The following is a 22,596-nucleotide window of genomic DNA, read 5'->3' as shown; positions in this document are numbered from 1 at the left end:
TGTCCAAGTACATAGTATTCGAAAAACAGTAGGCGAAACTTACTACTTCTGGCAAGATTCTGCAGTGTACATTTAATTCATACTACCCATTTGCATACTAAATACAACATACTTTTTTAAACAGTTGTAAAGTAAGTTCAAACTCAAATGCAATACCTACAGTAGTCTATGAGATTTCGGACACATCGATGAAGTGGGTTGCTAATTTGAAGTCACATGACCAATCAATTTCAGTGAAAAAAAGTTTGACTAGTGGGGGTTGCTACAAAACTGATCCCTGCATGTATTGTATTTCACACCATTTAAACCACAAATATAATCAAGTCCACATTATTTTGAGACCTTCACTGTGTATTAGTTTTTTGTTCAGCTTCTTTAGAAAGCCATGACCTCTTTAGCCAATCAGCCTCAAGCATTCACCCGTATCCTGGCAACCATTTGGAACGTTTCCCTGCATCCTGCTGTGTGGCCTTGCCACATTGCCGTGGATACGCACAAGCTCTCAGTGTCAGCTGCTCATTGTGATGTGTAATGCATTGCCGGAATGCTTAATTAACCTAATTTTGCAATGGATGCCTGTGACAGACAATTATGTCATCAGAATCATGTATGCGTTTGATCATTAGCAGGAATGCAAGCTTATTAAAAGGATGGGAGTCGCATGACAGGAATATATTTCAGAAAGAGCAAATTAAACCCTCACGATGGGTTCTTTTGTGTGAAAGAAAACCAGAATTTGGAGTGTTTATTTGGATGGTTGGCTGATCCATTTCCACTGAATCAACAGTTTATCATTTCTGCACCTTATTTTGCATCTGCGCTTGAATTTCAGTCACGATCTATGGTCTATGAAAAGCGAAGGGTATAAAATAAACTGAAAAGTGAAGAAGAGCTTTGGAGGATCATCATCCTTTGCATCTCGAGAAGTTTTACTCCTCAGAGAGTCCTCATGCTTTGAAGCCACCAACATGAAAAGACTCCATTAGATGATGAAGAAAACGGATCAAAAGCCTTTTTCTAAACTTAAAGCCCAATATTTCAATAGAAGACACCTTTAAATCACTCCTCAGTTCATTTATTCATTAAAGAAGAGCCATTTCATTCTTTCTCATAGAAGTTAGGCTTTGAGTTAATCTCTCGAAAACATGTCTGTATCACATTTTTATGCCAATTAAGGACAATTTTCCTCACACATTCGGATTTGAGGAATACATCACATACATGATGTGCATTTCCCCTATAAACCCCTATAAGTTATTTTGTCTGTATCACATTTTTATGCCAATTAAGGACATATATATATATATATATATATATATATTTATATGTATATATATTATAGTTAAAGAAGACCAGTGTGTCTCAAAATACGTTTTTCTGTAAGAAAATATAATTTCTTTGAAATGATTTGGACGTTTGGAGATTCGCCTGTATTTTAAGATAAGGAAAACTTAACACAACATGCTGCCGCCTAACTTCAAAGAACTTGAGATTAAGATGAAAGAAAAATGTTAACAAGACTCATGGAAATATTTGTCAATTTGCGGTTTCTAGTTATAACAAATATAGTCACTGATACTTGACATAACAACTGTAGACATCGCAAACAATAAGATCAAGCACAACAGAGGCCTTGGCACCTGTGAAAGACCTAAATATTTACTGCAGGGACTCCAGCTTTCCAGGCTGGGGTTGTTCTCTTAATTTGTTTTCATTTTAGTTATTTAAAACACTTGAGTGTTGTCAAATGAATTCAACAGTCTTCTAAATGATTTTTTAAGTATGTCACTATTGCATGTGAGTGCTTATTTATTAATACCCTAACTAAAACTATCCTAAAAAAGGTGTTAAAGGCACAAATGTTCATTAATATATTAAGTGCCAGCTACAAAATATTGTATCTGATATTTAAGTAAAGCTTAAAGCAATTTTTAACCAAAAAAAAACAATAAATTACTCACATACTTGTCATTTCTGTATGACATTCCTGTTCTTCTACTTGCTCTTTTATAAAATGGGCACTGAGTACTTCAAACTTCAAAAGTGCACAAAAGCACTTTAAAAGTACTGTATCATACAATTACTCCATGTGACCCGTGCGTTATTAATAAATATCTTTTGAAGCCATATGATAACTTTGTGTGAGGAACAGACTGAAATGTTCTTCTTTGCACTTACAGACATTATTGTGAACAGGTGTTTTGCATCATAACTGTTATTATATTGTACTATTTAGCACAGCTGGAATGCTGTATCGCCCAATCAGCATCCAGGACTGGACCTACCATTTATTCATAAAGGATACAGCTGCTGTGTTTTTTTTGTTTTTTTTGTTCTTTTTTTGTTTTTTTTCTTTGATTATTGTAGTTATTCATGCTTTTCTTCTTTAATTATGATTGTAATAAAACGGTCTTGATTTTATAGTGCCCATTCGACTTTCTGCAAGCTTGTAATTAATTTAGCAATTTAAATATAGTGTAAATTGATTTTTCACAGTCAGCTCTATTGAAGTGCTTAGTGATGCAGAAAGCTGCTTGCAGACTGGGCGGAGGTCAGAAACAAAGACTGCAACACTCACACTGAAGGACAAACTCAAACAATCCGAGTTACACACTAAGGTGGTCATAATATTGTAGGGGTGGGTGATATAAGCAATCACGATTTATGAAAGTTTGACAGAGTGACAGTAGGATTAGCAATTCTAACATTCTAAAATAAGATTTAAAATAAGAAAAAAGTTACATTGTGATGACACAATTGTGAGAGATTAAGTTGCGTTGATGAACACTAGTTGCAGAATAAAGTCCCATTTGTGAGACAGTTGCAAGAACACAAACTGGTGTTGCAATTGTGAGATAGTCAAAATAATATTAGTCGCAATAAGAAGTCACAGTTGTGAGATTTAAATTCACAATTATGAGACAATTAATCAAAATAAAGACAGAACTGAAATCTAACAAGCTACTTTAAATTTACAGCTGCTTTATTGAATCCATGGGAACAACATGGGACAGCATGTTTCATTTGTTTTCTTGCTAAACATTTGGCTGCAACTAAGACAGTGTGTGAATTATAACTTTTCAAACAGTTACTTCAAACATCTCAAAGAGCTAACACAAAAACAAGTTATGAATGTGACAGAACTCTATATCACAGAATATATATTTTAAATACATTCACTTTTTCCCCTACATGCTGTTCCAAAAACAGCACAAAATCTCCTTGACATGTACAGGACGTAAAATAAATGATTATTATTCAAAACCAAAAAAAAAAACTATTTTAAAAGAACCTAAAAGTCTAAAAGTGGAAAAACTGTAGGTACAAAAAAAAAATTAAAATGCAAAAGGTAGAACAAAAAATCATCATAGACATAAATAAAATCACGCTATGATCTGTTCATTTATTCATCTGACTGCATTTGTTTATACTTGACAAAAACACTGAATGAATGACTCACAATTGAAACTAAAGCAACACTGCAATTAAATACCTAGTACTTGGTGCGATATCTGGTCTCACAAATGCAGACTTTGCAAATTTTCCAAATCTTGAAGGGATAACACACATGGGCCACAGTCTGAACTTACCATCTCATTAACAAGCCATATGCTCCTTCCTCTCATGTAACCAGTTTGTAGTGTTTCATGTTTCTAGTAATCCATCTTCTTGTGCAAAAGCAACTGAAGCAACAAATCAGTGGAATAAAATCACAAACGTGGAAGGATTGATTGTTTGGCAACGAAATACAGAACATCCAGACCAAGACAAACATGGCTAAATGTGACGTCACAAAATAGACCTTCGTTTTCAGTAACGAACAAAAATGTAATCTGCTTTTTTCTGAAAAAAACCTGTTCTTGAAAAACGCCAAAGTGATCATAAAAATTTCCTCTGTGCCATCCGGTGTAAAAAAATACAGATATCGCAATGAAGAAAACTGATAAAAATGCCTTCGGAAATCTCGAAAAATAGCTACACTTAAAACACTCTGTGTTTTGGCTTTACTGGTTTTCCGCATGCCCTTATATGGACGTAGGCGGGTACAGGAAGTCCTCACGGCTATTGGATTGAGGTAAACTCACAGCTAACGGTGACGTAGAAAAGTGTACATCCATTAAAAGTTCAGTACAGTCTTCTGAGGTGATGTTGAAACTGAATTGTGAGGAGGTGGAGCTAAATGGCGAAGTCATCCTGAGGGGCGGGGCTAAAGGCGGAGCTTCGAAGCAAGTCAAGGCAATTGACAAGGATAAGCGTACCGGTGAGGTGTTTCCAGCGTTTGGTGATTGGATTCTTCATCCGGTCCAGGCCCATGTGCAGTTCGTGGATGACGTCGCGGTAACTGTCACCGATCTGAGCGGCCCACGTCAACAGGAAGTCGTAGGCTGGTTTCCACATGGCCTAAAATGGAGATCAGATAAATGGAGATTATATCATCTCATCGAATTCACAAATATGAACTTTACTCTTCTATACTGAAAGGAAGTTTTGTGTCCTCACCTCACTGTCCACCATCCCTGTTTTGTCTCTGTGTGGAGCCTCGTAGGCCTCCATTTGTTGCTTGGATACGTGGGCGAGTTTTTCGGCGAGTTCCCTCCAGCGAGGCGCCACTTCCACTGCCGTCGTCAGCAACACAAAGTCCATTATGAGTCGGGCCACTAATCCCTGACAATCGATCTTCAAAAGAGCCTGAGAAAGAGACAGAAAGAGGAACATTTTGAAAGTATCTACAAACATACAAGAAAAACAAGAAAGGCCAAAAATGTACATTTTGATGGACTATAATTTCATCTTTATCAGCTTTACACAAAGTTAAAAAAAATTTAACTGCAATTTCACTAATATTTTAAGTCACACTTGACCTTAAATGTTTGTCTTTTAATTTATATTTCACAAGCAACACCATTAACATTACTGCTGCCCTCTGGCCCTGCATAAAATGTTCATTATATCTCATAATGACACCATTAAAGAGATTCATTAGAACGGTTATTAGGATGAAGCTTGTTTCTATAGGGTGGTATATTGAGGTCTTCAAAACATGACTGGAGCTCATTCTAGCACCGTAATAGACAATAACGTATTGACACAAATAGGCTTGATGGGTTATTTACCATGTAACTGGATTTCTATAACTTGAAGCAGTTTTTACATGTATGCCAGACTTGCCATTCATTTATTATAAATAAAATCTAATTCAATCTAAACAGAGAAATTAATATTAAAATGTTAAATTTATTTTTAATATATTAAATATTCCAATATATACAATGGAATAATGGATAATTTAATGGGAACATAGTATTTTTTTTTTTTAATATTATATAATATATATATTAAATAATACATTTATTAATTTTCTTAGGTTTAGTATGGTTTATGTTTTTTTCACAAGGGCTGCAATTATTTGATTAAAAAAAAGCAATAAAATCAGGAATATTGTAAAATATTATTACAACTTAAAATAACTGTTTTCTATTTTATTATATTTTAAAGTGTAATTTATTCGTGTGATGGTAAAGCTGAATTTTCAGCATCATTACATCAGTCTTTAGTGTCACATGATCCTTCAGAAATCATCCTAATATTTTGATTTGGTGCTCAAGAAACATTCTGATTATTATCCATTTTGAAAACAGTTACGCTGTTTAAAATATTTCTGTGGAAGCGGTTTTGTTTTTTGTTTTCAGGATTTTGAGATAAAAAGTTCAAAAGAAATACTTTCGCTGTTTTAAGTATTTTTGTGTAAATGTTTAAGAGGTTTTGTTTTTTAACATTATACAAATACATCCTTGTGAAACAAAAAAGTCTTACTAACATGTTTTAAAAGTTTTATTTTTTTTTTCTGTGTAAATTATTAATTTAATAAATATTTTATAATAGATTATATTTTTTTATTAAGTTTTATAAGTTTTATTTTTTGATGAAAAGAAAGCTCAAAAGAAATATTTTGTAGAATTATAAATGTATTTTTATTTGTAACTTTTTAATTGATTTTATATTTTCCTCTTTGTTAAAAAAATTTATAGGTCACTTTTGATCAATTTAATATATCCTCTATACTGAAAAAAAAAAAAGATTTACTGACCCCAAACTTTTTTAAACAGATCAATTTTTCTGTATTATAATAATTTTAGAAAATGTGTAAAAAAAAGATTTACTGACCCCAAACTTTTAAACAGTATTAACAATTTTTATGTTTTATTTTTATGTATATCAGCTTAAAATTAAACCAGATAAGTTAAAAACAGCCATTAATAAGAAACACACACATTCCTCCCAGCACACACACACTATAGACAGTGATCTAACCTCCCACAGGAGTGAAATCTGATTGATGCCAAGTCAAATGTGTTTTAAAATAAATGTACAGGTGTAGCAGGAGAACAACAATCCATCCAGTCACGAAGCAAGAATGGATAAGGTACTAAAAAAAAAATGCAAGGTCAGGAATTTGTAGTCTTTGCTCTGTGGCCTCCACGGATGAGTGACTGAACCCTTCAAAGGACCTGACCGACCCGGTTTCCTGCCACACACACACAAACACAGCCATGTTTGGAATGAGAAGGGACCCCTGGGGTCCGGCAGAATGGAGCGGTAATCCCCATTCTCCTTCATGCTTGATACCGAAGAAGGGAAGAGAGGAAAGAAAAGCACAAGTAGAGCCACGGGAGAACTTCAGCGAGATGATAAGATGTATACAATCACGAGAACAGCCTCCCTGTTGGGTAAATAAAGTTGATGACTTCCTTTTCACTGCATTATGAGATACTGTACACGTACAGCATAAGTGAGACGAGGGAGGTGGAAACTTCCGGAAGAAGGGAGTATGGCTTCAAAAGTGTGATAAAGCTGTGAGGCGACTTCAGATTAATTCCCCTGCAGCACTGAGGAATCTTTTGTTTAAGGAACACATAAATATTCTTTACCACAACTTCAGAAAGCTTCTGTAAATCTAAAACAAAATGACAGGTACTTTAGTCTGAGGGGAAAAAAGGCCAAGAAAATGCCCACAGAAGCTAAAAGCAGGATTTTTGAACAGGCACCACAATACAGCTTATATCTAACTATATTTAACTTTATAAAATATTGTAAATACAAAATATATATAAAAAAATACACATATTATATATATATATATATATATACATATATATATATATATATATACTATATATATATATATATATATATATATATAATATATATTATATAGGTTAGTTTTTTTTAACTCTTTTAGCACTCAAGATAGTCCAGACAGGACTGAAATGTTTGCTTTTTTTAAAACATGTGTTTGCTCAGTCACTTTTTTGTTTGTGCACTTTCATTTTTGTTGTCACCTCTATGTAAATCTTCAGGAATAAACTCTTGTTCAAAGGACACTGAACTTTGCATTTTTTTTGTTGTGCATTTGGTGTGTTTTGCCTTGGCTTTTTGTATTTTTCTATTGATCGAATCTATGCACCCAACTGACCTATCAGTAAGCCCCGCCCCCCTTAGTTACTGTTGCACATTCAGACAAACAAACGGAGTTGCTCAGTGTCTCACTATAGCCCCTTTCACACTGCACGTTGGACCCGGAATATTGCCGGGAACATTGCCGGGTCGCCTTCTGTATGAACGCAAACACGTCGCGGGATTGATTCCGGGATTGATCCCGAGTCGGGGACGTAGTAACATTGCCGGGTTCAGTCCCGGAACGAGCTCTCTGTGTGAACAAAAGCCAGAACTAATGCCGTATAGGGTGTGTCGTAGTGCTGATGCATGTTATCGCACGACTCTTTTAGTGGGTATGAATATTAAAATAACTATGTAAAAATACAGATCACAATGCAATGCAATGCAAAAAAATATGTTACGGTCGTCACGATCGCAATGACAACATCCCGGATCAACACTGTTCATATACTGCAGAGTAAGATTAAATTAATTTACATTTACCCAGATTAATATGGAGAGGCACTCTCATATAGACGTTCGTTTATGTGTTTTTGACTTTCACTGCATGGTACATGACGTGAGAAATGTTCGTTATTTAGGTTTGTACGTTAGCGTTAAAGTTAGTGAGTCCATGCTAATGTTTTAGCTAGTTTTAGCCAGAGATATCTTGCTGAAGCACAAGATGACATTAATGTTCTGCTTGAGCAGATGAAATGTGTAACTCAATGAGAGTATGACAACCAGAAAATGAACGTTTTCGTCTTCATGTTTTAGCATTGTGGGACATTTTTGCTCTGTTTTGGTTGGATTTAGGAAATGGAATAAAATAAATTCCATTGCCGATCCTCTCAGGATAACTGGAATTAGCGTTACAAGTGCCACCCTTAGGCACATCGTTTTTCCATTTTTGTAGCTAAACACCTTTAAAGCGATGCCTAGGCACATCGTTTTTCCATTTTTGTAGCTAAACACCTTTAAAGCGATGGTTGTTTTTGATCTTATGAAATGTGTAACTCAATGAGAGTATGACAACCAGAAAATGAACGTTTTCGTCTTCAGTTCCGTTTATAAACAAAGCTTTACTTAATTGGCGTGGACTTTTTTCATATTTTTTGACTTACAGTAGGATGGAAATAGTATTTTCTATGAATGCCGTAACGCTTTTCTGGAAAAGCAATTTCCATCTATTCCTTATTTCTCTGAGCTTTTCTCAATCTTTCTTCCTCTATCTCTCTTTCAGCTTTAATTTAATTTTGGGTCAATCCACGCCTGATCTTCCAGGCAAACGCCCTCGCTGCGTTCTCGGCCAAGAGAAGACTCTTGTTGAAAGCACCCAAGAGGTCTGCTGAATCCTGACATTTGGGATGAGATGGCAAAATGTCACAGTCATTAGAGGGAAAAATACGCTCAGTTGAACAGCCCCGAGTAATTTTCTTTTCTTGCCAAATGGCCTCGTAATTTATTGTTGGAAGCCTCACCTCGCATAAATGTTTGCAAGAAATGTACAGCATTGCATTACTTCTAACAACATCCCAGCTAACCTTTAATCAATGACAGACGAGTCTTTCAGATAATTACTTGCAAAGATTTCAAATATGCAGTTGTATTTATGTAACCTCTACAACATATTGTAAACCTTTCTAAAGGTTACAGACTGTATGTTTTTGATTTTGCAAAAAGAACCGAGTCATTAACTGGGAATAATAATAATAATATACTGGGAGTATATAGGTGACACAGTACTTTATTTTGATTCACTAAAAATAACCGGCTCATAAGAGTAATTCATTCAGGAATCAGACTAGGCCTGATGTGCTATATTGTATGTTTTTATTCAAGATCTGGATAAACAACAAAAACAAAAAATCATTATCATAAGAGTCATTCTTTAAGGAATTGATTTTCATTGGTCGCTTTATGTGTCTTTGATTCTCTAAAAATGATCACCTCTTAAAAGTCATTCCTTCCGGAATCAAACTATATCAGTTTTTATTTTAAATCACTAAAATCAACCGGTTCAAAAGAGTCATTAGTTTGGGAAGCAAACCACGGTGGTGAACTTTGTTTAGTGTGATTGGATAAAAACAATTGGTTCATACGAATCATTTGTTCAAAAATTAAACTACACTGGTTACGGTGGTTATGACTTTGATTCACTATAAAACAAAAAAATGGATAATGAGAGGCATCTGCTTGGAAATCTGGCTACATTGTTTATTACATGCTTTAACTCACTAAAAAGATCTGGATCAAAAGAGGTGGATCCTGGAAATATGAGAACTGGTTTTACAATACAAGTTGCAATGCACTGTATATCTTTTTTTGATTTGCTAAAAAGATTCATTTCATACAAGTCGTTTCTTCAGACTACACCGATTGTGTAGTTTGTTTTTAGTCAAAAATAACCAGTTCAAATGTGTAATTTGCTATTTGTATGTTTTGATTAAAAAAAAAAAAAAAAAAGATCTGAATCAAAAGAGTCATCAGTTTGGGAATCAAACTACAGTGCTGGGATGGTACTGTATGTTTTCGATTTGATAAAGAAAGAAAATAATTTTCTCAAGAATCAGAACACATCAGTCACACTGTATGTATTTGATTCGCTAAAAAGAATTGCCTCAAAAGACTCATTCCTTCAGGAATTGTACAGCACTGCTTGCACTGTTTGTTTTAATTCACAAATTGGTTCATAGTAATAATTGTTCAGGAATACTACCACAACCGAGCTGGACCACACAGGACTGGATTTGAATAGTAATGTGAAGAACTGCGGGTGCTATTTGTTACTTTCCCCTTGTCAAAGAACAATTGATAGCAATTCCCTTTATAAATGAGTCCCCAATGGTATTTTACTCCAAGTCAGAAAGAATTGGCTCTAAAATGGATGGTTTATTACGGTTTGAATGCGTCTATTCAGCCCAGGGTCAAGAGTCTATTTCCAGAGATGGTTTGGTGAACTGGCGCTCTCTGAATAGACTTATATTTATGTATTCACTTCCAGAGCTTTTTCATCTTGGTAAGCCTTTCCGAAAAACTATAAACAATGGGAACAAAGTTTCAGTCTACAATGTTTGCTTTACTGGCAAGACCGTAAAGAGTATCCACTAATAGAGTAGTCAGAGCCAAAAGGAGTCACATGAAAGCATAATTGATTGGATGTTTTGGTATGAAGACTTGGAAAAATGAACGTGAAAATTTAATTAGATGTCTGCTTAAGCATGAACGACTTCCTATCCATCTTTTTGATTAAAATCTGACTTGAAAAATGCAGAACATCGCCTCACCAGCATAGCTATCCAGATTCCAAACTCACAGGAATGTAAAGTCCCAACCAGAGCGAGACTGGAATGTAACAAGAGCGTTTCGGCCTTATCCAATCAGACCAGAATACCTCCTGAATTACCTGGTTAATAAAGAAAATGATGAATCGTGAAGGAACGGGACCTCAGGCATGATCAGAATTCTTGTGCCTATCCATCACAAAGGAATGTTCCGGAATTAGAACACGGAACATTCCGGAGGCCAGGGGGGCCACCTGTTCAGAATGCAACCGCTTTAATGAGGCTAGAACGAACGATACTGTTTGGAATAGAGCAAATCTCGGAGCTGTGTGTAAACTTTACCATCTGTGCAGGGTGACATCTGAATAAACTGCATAGCAGCCGCTACCAGAGTGTTATCAAAGGCAAAAAGCTCTCATAACATCAGACTTCAGATGCCAAGCTCATCAAGATGCTTCAATATACAAATGGGAAGATGATTGGATTTGGAATGTCGTTATGTAGGTAAATATCTAAGGTGAAATTCAAAGGTTCATAAATATAAAAAACGAAAGCAAGTAAAAAGAAAATCTGTATATACATGAAATTCAAAGGTTCATAAATATTAAAAAAGGAAGGAAGTTAAAAGGAAATTTTTTATATTAGTATGGGTTTTGTTTATATAATTAAATTATTAATGTTAAAATAGGGTGGGCGATATATTGGTAGAGATTTTTGACTATCATCTCTATCGAAGTTACAAGCTCACGTGATGTTGCTGTGCTACGTGGTCATGAAAACGTATAATTTTCACATGTTTTTAAGCATTGTGGTTTAAAAACCAAGGGATTTTAAGCTGTTGAAATGCAATCAGCAGTGAAAGAAAACTATTTTTGCTATATGTGTGTACTGTCAGAGAGGTGTGCACATGTGAAGATGGGGCTCATAGAGCACGGGAGTATTGAACACAGTTATTTTTGCCGCTTTATAGGACTTGAACGGTAAAATGCACACACACTTGTATATCAAAATGCCCATCTTTGCAAGTGTCCTTGTAAACACAGTAATTTAGGTGTTGAGTAGGGCTGTGCAAATAATCGAATGCGATGATCATGCACATCTTGTCAGTAAAACCGGTTCTGTGATTACTAGTAAATCTCCATCACCTGCTTTCAGATGGAGCAGCATTTACTACACAGAGCCTTAGTTCACTGACAAGCTAAGCAATATCATGTTCGTTATCACCGATGTATCGCCTGATGGAGATTTACTACTAATCACAGAACCGGCTTTACTGACGAGATGCGCATGATCATCGCATTTAGATTATTTGCACAGCCCTAGCCTTTTTAGTGGAAGCAAATAGCTGAGAAAGAAAACACATGTGTAACAGCATATTTGATCTGGGCAGCTCTTAAAGGGACAGCAGTCTAATATTCCTGCTGTCTGTCATTTATGTTTTTGTAAACTTTTGTAACTTTAATAAGAAATATATATTTATTTTTTTAATTTAAAAATTTGAAGATGTGAAGTGGAACATGCATTTTTTTTCTTTGTTGCATTTTTTATTTTTTTGTTTTTTTGTTGTTTTTTTGTTTTTTTTGTTGTTAAGATTACATTTTTTTTTTTTTTATTTTTTTTTTGTTTTATTTTAAATTTTTTTTATTAGTTTTATTTTGTTGTAACATTTTTTATTTCATAAAGACTTTTTTAAAGCAAAATAACTATATTATTGGATGCATATCGTTAACATGGAATAAAATTACTCATATAATGTGTAATAAACGTCTGTCTGCATACACTGGAATGCTAAAATGCTTCTACACCACATGCAAAGTATGCTAGTATGCTAATCCAAACATATTTAGCCATGTTTGCTAACTCTATCTCACTTTAAAAGCCTCAAGGACTTGGCTGGACTTCTCACAGACTTGTTCTGTCAGATTTAATCACAAACTACATCTGATAAGAATCTCCTGTTAAGTTTCATGAATGAAGACACCACGTCAATGACTGAAGTAGCCTTTAAGTTCTGAGCGAAACTTACTATAACACAACAAACTGGTCCTCAGGGTTTCAGGCCTGAAAGTGGCATTGAAACCAATTTCAGATTTTACAGGAAAGTTCCAATCACTAAGAAAAACCCATTAAGGGTGACGGAATAGCGGCTGAATGGTTGAGTATAAGAGACATGCTCTCAAATGGGATTGCCGCGCCACTCGCCCTCAGCACAATATCGTCCACTTTCCCGGAGACAACCTGACGGGAATGATGGACAGGTGAAATTGACCTTTGAGTTTAGGAACGGTGGTATTTCGTTTTCTACAGTTTAGATGCCTGCTGTGGCTTCCTGCGTTTCAGTAGTTTAGTGAGAGATGGGAAGCAAAAAAGACAGAAAGAAAAGAAACGGTAGGGGGGAAGACAAGCTGAAGAGTGGGAGGAAGACGAAAGATTTTCTTTCTTAGTTCTAAAACTGCATAAAATAAACCCACCAAGGATTTTCTATCTCTCTAGTGACAAGAATAATGAGCCGTGTTTTTATTTTCTAGTTGAAAGGCTTTTTTCTTGTGTGGAAGAATGTATAATATCAGATTTGTTCTGCATTCTGGCCAACATATTACAGGAATAGTTCATCCAAAAAATGACAATTCATCACTTACTCACCCTTAATGTCTTTTTGTATAACTTACTTTCTTTTGTGGAGTACAAAAGGAGATTTTTTTTTTTTTTTCTGCATAATAAAAGTAAATGGTGACCACAGCAGTCAAGCAAGATTTTTAAGCCAAGAACAGAAAAGATATGAGATCAGATTTTATATCCGATTCAAAATCTAATTTAAATAAGAAAAAGTTTTTGTTAGAGAAAATGTTAGATTACCATAATGTCAGAATCCCAAATGTTGCCATTAATATAATCTGTAAAGAATACATCTGAATTACATTAGAATAAAACTAAATATTCAACAGTGATCCCAAACTTTTGGATTATATTTTCTACAGAAATTTAGTAACAGTTTACAATAAGGTACCATGCATTGATTAATATGACTTAAAAATAATTCTTAAGCATTTATTATTCTCAGCTAATGCTGACTTCATCATTTACTAATACATTTATTAAAAGTTGTATTTGTTAAACATTAGTTAACAGACCCGAGCTAACATTAACTAACAATTAAAAGTTATAATTTGATTAACTAACATTAGCAAACATTAATAAACACTGTAACAAAAGAATTGCATTCACTAAAATTAACTAACAATGATTATTAACTAATATTAAATAATGGGACCTTATTGTAAAGTGTCACTGAAATCTCTATTACCTTTAAATGTTTAATACTTTTTTCAGGTCTGGAAAAACAATTTAAAAGACTCTGATATTTTCATGATAACAAGAAAATATTTATACAGCAACTCGATCATTTTAAAATAATCTTCCCATATTTGCAACGGACTCCCTCCCATTAACTTTAATTTCAGGGAGTGATGGGATGATGTATCAAACGTTCAATTACCAAGTGATCCATCACAGAATCTATCATGCCGTGAAAAACGAATCATAGCTGTTGGATTTATACTGGCCTCCCTTGGCATCCTCCCATCACCTGGTTTCCCCCATCATCAAATAGATAAGACCTGCCAAGATCCACCGCTGGCACCACAAGACACCAGATCAGACAGACCTGACTGAGAGCTGTGAGGTAAACGTGACTTGTTGTCTGGAGGATTAAGGAAATAAATTGACGGCAAATGTCTGCTGTCAGAACTCACTATGCAGATGGAAAAAGTAACTGTAGGAAATAAATGACCTTTGTCAACAGAACCAGCTTGATCTTAGCTGTGAGATGTTATTTATTACAGAAGGTCTTGATAACATTCCGATTGGTTTTAGCAATAATTCCAATTAATTTTGATTCATTCATTCTGTGGTTCAGTTATTTTTTCTGTTTGATTTTGTTTATTTCATTATGTGTTTATGTTAGCCTAAGATCTGAACATTGGTATCTAGCTAAAATGCACTTAAGCTATATGCTAGTATTTTGAATACATTTAAATTTGCTAAATGCTAACACTCAGAACAGACACATTTATCTAGCAGCCAATCGCATCTTATACTACACATCTAACAAAACTAACTAACTTCTAAGCTAAAATAGCCAATCGCCTTCATAATATAACTTATACAATTACACATTTCTAGCATTGTTATTGGTTGATTATAAAATCCTGCTAGAGATGTGTGTACATACATGAGATCTAACACAGCTTCAGTGTTAATATTTAAACATTCTATCATCTAGCTTTAATTTAATCTATCTTTAATATTCAATACTTCTTAACATTGAAGTTCATACATTAGTCGCAAGTGCCTTCTTTTGTTGTGCAAGAAAAAAAGCATCCAAAGATGCATGGGCTCACATGGGCTCCTTGCTGATATAATTTTAACATACTATCGTTTAGAATCCACAAATTCTAAACCTGCATACTATTTAGAACAGACAGTATGCAAATTAGAATGCAAGTAGGTGAGAGAGAGAGTGAGAAGTATCAGCTTTTCCCTTTGAAACTCAATAGAGCTAAACGATGCTGCTGAATACAGTAACAGCCACATAAAGTGTCAATATACTACTTCCACTTACAATAATGACTGTAAAATGAATCAAAAGTGTTATGGTTAGGATCGAAGTGTCACAGAAAAATAAACTAATTTTAGCTATGCTACCAGAGGGCAGGGAGAGGTGAAGGTCATGTTTCACATTGATTTCTAAAGAAGCATGTAAAATGTGTCCCACCACACCATGGCTATTTGAGAAAAATGTCAGGGCTCAGACAGTCCTCAGGCAAAATCTGTTGGAAATCTCTTATAAATGCATTATTTAACCCTTAGGGACAGAGACGGCCAGCTTAAACCAGACGGAGAGACAAAACTGTCAGCTTTCTGTCAGCAAGTTGAGATAAAATACACCCAATCAATTTTAGAAATATCTAGAAATTACAGCGCTCCTCTGTAATTTTAGTACAAACAAATATAAATAAGCTATCTTACAACAAAATGCACTGGTTATGCGACTACAGTGACATTTACACAAAAGAAGCCGCAGCAAAACCCCCCAAAAAGTGCCTCACTGTTAGCTGGCGATAACCCCAGTTCTGCCCACTGCAAATATTTAAACCAAGCACATCAAAATGGCTCAATTTAACTTGTTTTCTTTACTAGCCTGATGGCCTTGGAGTGCCCCTGTGCTGTTTGGTTTTATTTTAGAAGTGTTTGGCTATGGCTGATGCAGCTGCCAAGCTCTTTCAGTCTTTGGAAGCTTCCAGAATGCCTAGCCAACCACCTAGCTTTAAAAATGCACCACTTGCTGAGTAAAGGTGGCAAGCTGCCATATATGACTTGATAAAAATAGGCTTAATAGGAAAAGTCATACATTTATGGATTTAGGCTAAGCACATTTGTGTGTGTGGAGTGCTAACTGTAAATGAGGATACTAAGGCAGCATACGGAATTGTTAAATCACAATACAGATGGGTATTAGTTTGAAAGACCTATAAATTGCTATGCTAAGTTTAATTGCTGGCCTGTCAGACTTAACACTGAGCAAAATTTCTTCCATCTCATTGTCTGCACAACTCAAAATGTCACCAGGCTCAGAAGCATTGGGCGTAATTACCAAACTCAAAAAGACAAATTGCTAAATAATAGCAAGAGCGAGGCAAGGAAAGGCCGTGTGTCCATCAGGGACTATAGGCTGCAATTTCAAAATCGATTCACTCCTACAAAAGACAAGCGGCTATCCTATGACGTCAGGCCTTGGGAATAATAGCCTCATCTCTACTTGATGAATGTGTCAGCACTTGAAGCATGGCGGGGAAACAATGATGGAGCTCCCTCTCAGCAAGGAGAGATATACAGAAAAACTGTGAAAGAGATGAGAACAATTCCTAAGGTGTTACGCCCTGTAACAGACGCTTACCACCCACTCAAGTCTTGAATAATTTAAATTGAACAAAAGCTCTGCCTGTTGTGTAAGGAAAGATAAAACGACGATTCCAGTCAGGGATATATCACTTTAACACTGAGGTCAGGGAATAGTCAGAATCCCCATTTAGACTTTTAAAAATACCCAGCAATGTAGCAAAAATGTCATTTGTATTGTTTATCCATGATAAGATGCTAAAGCTAACGTTTTGCTAAAGATAAGACTGGAATTACTACATCTTTCCTCTCTCTCGCTATACAGCCTGAACAAGTGATAACACATATCTTTCTACATGCACAGTCTCCTCAGATCTGCAAGCCCTGAGCTGACAGAAGTGGGGTGCTAACCTGTTTACTTATAAATGGGATATCGGTCAATGCTAGTAAAAAAAAAAAAAAAAAGTATGTAAGCTAGAAATAGCTACACTCTCAATATTCTCTGCTGTGCATTTCCTCTGTTCAGTGTTCTTTCCCAATATTGCATTTCTGTCAACAATAGTGTGGTTGAGTCTAGTGTTAATTTTGTCAGCTATTTTCATTTTAGTCTTAGTCCAAGAAAATCTAAAGTATTTTAGTCTAGTTTTAGGCGAAGAAAACCTGAAGTAATTTAGTCTAATTTTAGTAAATGAAAACTTGACATTTTAGCAATAAGATTATTATTGATTAACCTTACAGCAGTATTAATTTTTGCAGCCAATGTACATTTTAGTTATCGTATTTAGACAAACTTGTCCTGTTCTTGTTTATTCACTGAAATGTATGAGCATTTTAGTCAGGTTTTAGTCAATCAAATCTTAGACACATTTTCGTCATTCTGTATAATGTTTGTGTTTACATATGTATGTGTACATATATATATATATATATATATATATATATATATATATATATATATATTTCTCAAAATATAATTGTAATGATTGTTGTCATTTGAGAAATTTATTTTCTCCAGTAAGCACAAATCAATAGAATGTGGACACACACATGGTGTATTTTACCTCATTTAGTGTACTGATTGATATAAATCAATACCAAAGACTACCAAAACAGCTAAAACAAATGAAAAATATTATAACAGTCAAACTCCTAGTAATTTCACTACTTCCAAAATTGCAATAGTCAATTTCTCTATTAAAACAACAGTGATTGAGAAAGTGCATTTATTTAGCGATCACAATCACAAACAATATAGTCAAGATCTCAGGACAGAACACATACGGGCTGAATGACACTTTCATTTAGATCGCTAAACTCCAGCTTGTTGATCATCGGCGGTGGTGCTTCCGCAATGAGGAGCGAGCGCGTACGCATGGTTGCCAGATTGCTTAAAATAAGCAAAACACACCGGGCAGAAAATGTATCAATTTAACAGTGAAGCTCACGTTGTAGGGGCATGTAGAGCAGTCGGCAATAACATTTAGTCTCCTTTTTTTGACTAAAATAAAAAGAGGTTTTTGGTAAAGTTTTTATCATTTTGAAAACATTTTTGTCTCGTCTTATTTTGTCAATGAAATTGCATGTTGATGTAGTCTTAGTTATCCTTTATTGACCTTATTATGTCTCATCTTTGTCTCGTCTTAGTCATGGGAAAAAAGCTCATCAACAAACATTTTTCGTCATTGTGTTCATTAACGAAATGAACACTAGTTGAAGGGCTAGTTCACCCAAAAATCGCTCCAATCAAGTGCAACTTCTTTTCTTTTCAACATAATAAAAGTGAAAGGGCTGAGGCCTTTTATATCATAAAAGATTTCCATATGCAGTCTTCTAAAGCCATACAAAGCAAGTTCACATTTAAGTAAGCCATAAAGGTTTGGAACAACATGACCAAAAGGGGTATGTAAATGTTTTCATTTTTAGATCAGCTAATCCTTTAAGGAATCTAAAGACTTTATATTGCTGAACATTGTGTAGATTAAAAAGAGGCAGCTTGTACATTACCAGCCCTAGACATTCTGTGCCCAGTGATAAAAAACTAATACAAGAGCAATCTTTCTTTCGGTCAGAATTTGAGTGAGCCAAGCTGGGTTCTTGCTGCTGTACTTGCAGGTTTCCACAGCTGTACAGATAAGAAAGGCAGCAGAGAGCAGCTAAGTGCACTCTCATCAGAATTAGCTTCAAGCATTAATGGGAGAAAACGCAGATAAGCATGACTGCATAAAAACGGGTTTAAATCAAATACTTTGTGGACAAATTTCTAATAGTTATCCATTTAGGACAGTGGCATCTACTGCATTTAAAAAGCAAACACAACCACAATAGTTTTCAAACTATGCAGTTCAGACAAACCAACACACACACACACACACAGAAGCTTACCATCATAAGTTCCTTCTGAAAAGATTTTTTCTCCTTGGTCTCCATGTTGAGGCAATCTTCCTTTAGTTTCTCCAGCACTGAGGCAACCCTCTCTGGCTCACTATCCAGCTCTGCTCTGCAAAAATATGTCAAAGGAAGATTCACATAGCCCAGGGCATCAGCAAATGCTCGCCAGTTTCCCAGATTTTCCATAAGTATTGTCCTCACAGAGGCGTAAATGTAAGTGAGAAACTTGCAGGGCTTCAGGATTTGTTCCATCAGCATTGTGGTTGAAAGATCTGGCCCACAAAAGTAAATAGGCTTGACCTTTCCCAAGACGAGCACATTTTTTACATGTACAAGCCCAATCTTTCCCTGGTAGTATCCAATGTACCACTCTTTGGTCCATAGTTGTCCTTTGAGTTTGATCTTCTCCTCACTGAGTAGGGCAATAATATCACCTTTTTTATATTCCAGCAAGTACTGATTCTTGGTCTGCCTGATAACTGTTTTGATCAGTTTACCAAATTTCAAGTTGGTAATGCAGCGCTCTTGAAACTGTGGGTATTTGGTGGTGATGGCCAGAGGAGACAAAATTATTTTATCAACTTCCTTTTTCTTTAGGAATCGCCTCTGGCCGTTGTTCCGTACCCCGGTTTTAGGTGGCGGCTGTGGTGTCTGAACACAAAATTGTGCAAGGATGCAATCCTGATCATCTTTTACCTGGACACGTAACGTGAAGTCAGAAATCTCATCTGCATTCCGAGATGTAATCATGTAGATGAGCCGACTCACCTTGCCTAGTTTGATCTGAAACCCACGAACAACCCTAGCCTGATCATTTGCCTTGACCTCATAATTTGACATGTTGGAGTACATGCCTATCCGCAAGTCCTGTGGTCTGCCAAGGATAAACTGGTGCTTCCCCCACAGTTGTAGGGCAACAGGAGGGGCAGACTTTGCTTGTTTCCCAACTTCACTAACTAGAAGAGTCTTGGGAGCACAGTCATGGCCAAAGATTGCCACCACAGTCTTAAAGGATGGATGAATGTGTTTGGGCCCATAGAGACCCAGTGTAACTTTCTTCATCATATGATCCCAAACAGTTGAATTGAAGGAAATATGTTGTGTCTGGACAATAACTGCTACATACATGCAGGGCTCCAAGTTGTCCAGCTGAACCTGAATTGTATCACCATAAATGTAAGCTTGTGGAACAGGAGAGTAAGGACCCTCTTTGCAATCACTTCTTACACACAAAACCTCCGCCATTTGACTTTCTGTCCTAGTTGCAACGGATACCTTCATCTCTAAGGTAATGAATGACTTTATCTCCATGTTGCTCAGTTTGATTTCAACCACTGGACTGGCAGTCGAGCATCTGTCATTGTTTAGCTCTAAGGGAGGATCTAGTAGAGCCTTCATAGAGATTTGTTGAGTGTCTCCCACTGCAACATGGCCTTCAGGAACATGAATACTGATATTCGTATCTGGTAGCTGGACTGCCCCTCCACAGCTGTCCAATTTGCAAACAATGTTGGTCTCTACTGGTTGTGTTTGACCCCAGCCTGGGTTCTGCCCAAGGGACTCAAGGTCATGGCAAGATCGTGCCAACTTTCGGTGGTTTAGCCATGCTGTCCTAAAGTCCTCTCTATTCTGAAACTGCTCCGGTGAGGGAGCTTTAAGCCCTGTAAAAAACCCTGATGAAGCCAATGGAGGATTTGACTGAGATTGTAAGATAGATAACTCTGATAAACTGTAAGATCTCTTGCTTCGTAAAAAGGGATTGTCCTTGCGAATCATCTGCAAGGCTTCAAAATCAGTGCTGGTGGATGTTCCATCAAAGACGAGATTGTGATGTAGATTTTTGTGTTAACTGAAGGCAAGTCAAACAAAAGCAAATCCATGCTGTTGCATTGGTTCACTTTCTCATTGCTGTTCTGATCAAGAACATCATCCATAGACCCATTTAGGAATGGGTTAGTTGAGGAGAGCATGGAGAAGGGGTTGTTGTTGTCATAAGGCAGGGAGGGCTTCAGCGACATTCCAGTCCACTCCCCCAGCAGGTCCAGCTCTTTTGCTCCCTCCTCTGAGCAGTCCCCAAGATTGTCAATCATCCCACTGTCACTTAAAGATGAGTTCCTGTAGTTGATCGGCTGGACGTACGTCGAAGGGATGTATCCCATTTCACGGTTATTGTGGGCGTACCACCATTCCCCACCAGACGTGTCCAGCACATAGAGATGATCCCCTTTGGAGAACTTTAGAGTGGTAAAACTGGATGGACAATAATCCTTTATGGCGACCACTTCCCGTGCAGTTCCAAATGATGTTGAGGGGGCCAAACGCAAGGCACTGGGAGAAGGCACTGTAGAGAGAAACATATTAATAAGAATTACAAATTTGTAATGCATGTGGCACAACCAAATCAAATGCTCTCTTAGTTTATTTGCAGTACAATAAACTGACCTTTGACATCTGTGAGACTCGCCTCAGTCACTCCCTCATCAAGGTCAATAAGAGTGCCCTCTGATTTACATCTAGGGAGCACATTGTTGTTGTTGGTTACTCTGATCCTGTGGGCGGCCATCTTGCATTGGTTACCCTATTTCACCATTGCTCCAAACCTGACAATCAAACACTGGCAGTTTTCCATTTTTTCCTGCTGGGAAAACAAAAAGGACAGGGACAGTCTTGATTAGCTTTGTGTGGCAGGACAACCGCTTGATGCACTGAGAATAATGAGACACGCTGAAATCAGATTATTGGATCATTAAGGCAAAACTCTTCAGAGAGATTGTAGCTAGAGATTAGTGTGATATAGCTAAAAGGACAAACTGGGACAAGATGTAACTCAAATGTACTGCATGAGATTAAGAGATCTTTAAAGTTGATTACTTTTAATCTGTCTTGGAAGAGGTTTACACATTGTTGTCTATTTAGAAGTTAAGTCAGAAACTGTTGGCTTAGGAGTCAAGAATTTTTTTTTCCAGATGCTGGTAAATTCTGAACGTCTCAAGTATGAAAAATGCTCTTTGTTCATTTTATAACATTCACTCTTGTCGCAACTAAGCTTAACTGAAGAAATATATGACCAAGGGATGGCAATTAGGGAAAATCCATCAGAGGTTACTACAGTCAGAAAGGCATCTTCAGCCATATCAAGGTGCTGTCATCTTCTGAAATGACAATGTGTTCCATCTATGACCTTCACTTCAACTTTTACTATACTTAATCTCTAAAATCTAAAAAAATAAAAAATAAAAAAACTTTTTAGCGACATCTCACTGCTAACAAAACATAAAGCTAGCATGAAATGAAAATGTACCCAATTTACTTAATGCACATTCCTGGTCTTCTTGTGTATGTTGCTCCGAACAACAAAAAACACCATCAAAGTCTTATATTAAAATTTGTTTACTTTTTTTGTTTTGCCGATTTCTGAGACAACAGTTCTTTTTTTTTTCTTTTTTTGCTACTGTCACTAATCCCTCTTTTCCCACATTTAATTTCATCTTGAATATTGTTTCAGTAAAATGCACTATAATTTACCTAAGCACAAAAAGGTATTTACTGTAGCTTTAAAGCTGCATTAGGCTTTATGGATCAATGTTAT

The 22,596-nt window shown here is 36.1% G+C and overlaps 1 protein-coding gene across 1 annotated transcript; it reads right to left on the bottom strand.

Moving 5' to 3' along the window:
• Positions 1-2,947: 2,947 nt before the first annotated feature.
• On the bottom strand, positions 2,948-22,181 carry LOC109105019 (SH3 domain-binding protein 4-A). The gene is given in 5 exon segments (XM_042748754.1): positions 2,948-4,401; positions 4,501-4,689; positions 19,002-20,827; positions 20,830-21,348; positions 21,450-22,181. Coding segments are annotated over 5 exon segments (2,880 nt in total). The 5' UTR covers positions 21,571-22,181; the 3' UTR covers positions 2,948-4,176.
• Positions 22,182-22,596: the final 415 nt, after the last annotated feature.

Source organism: Cyprinus carpio, chromosome B22, assembly GCF_018340385.1.
Source record: "Cyprinus carpio isolate SPL01 chromosome B22, ASM1834038v1, whole genome shotgun sequence".
In the NCBI taxonomy this organism is placed as follows: Eukaryota; Metazoa; Chordata; class Actinopteri; order Cypriniformes; family Cyprinidae; genus Cyprinus; species Cyprinus carpio.
This window is presented reverse-complemented; position numbering and strand designations above follow the sequence as displayed.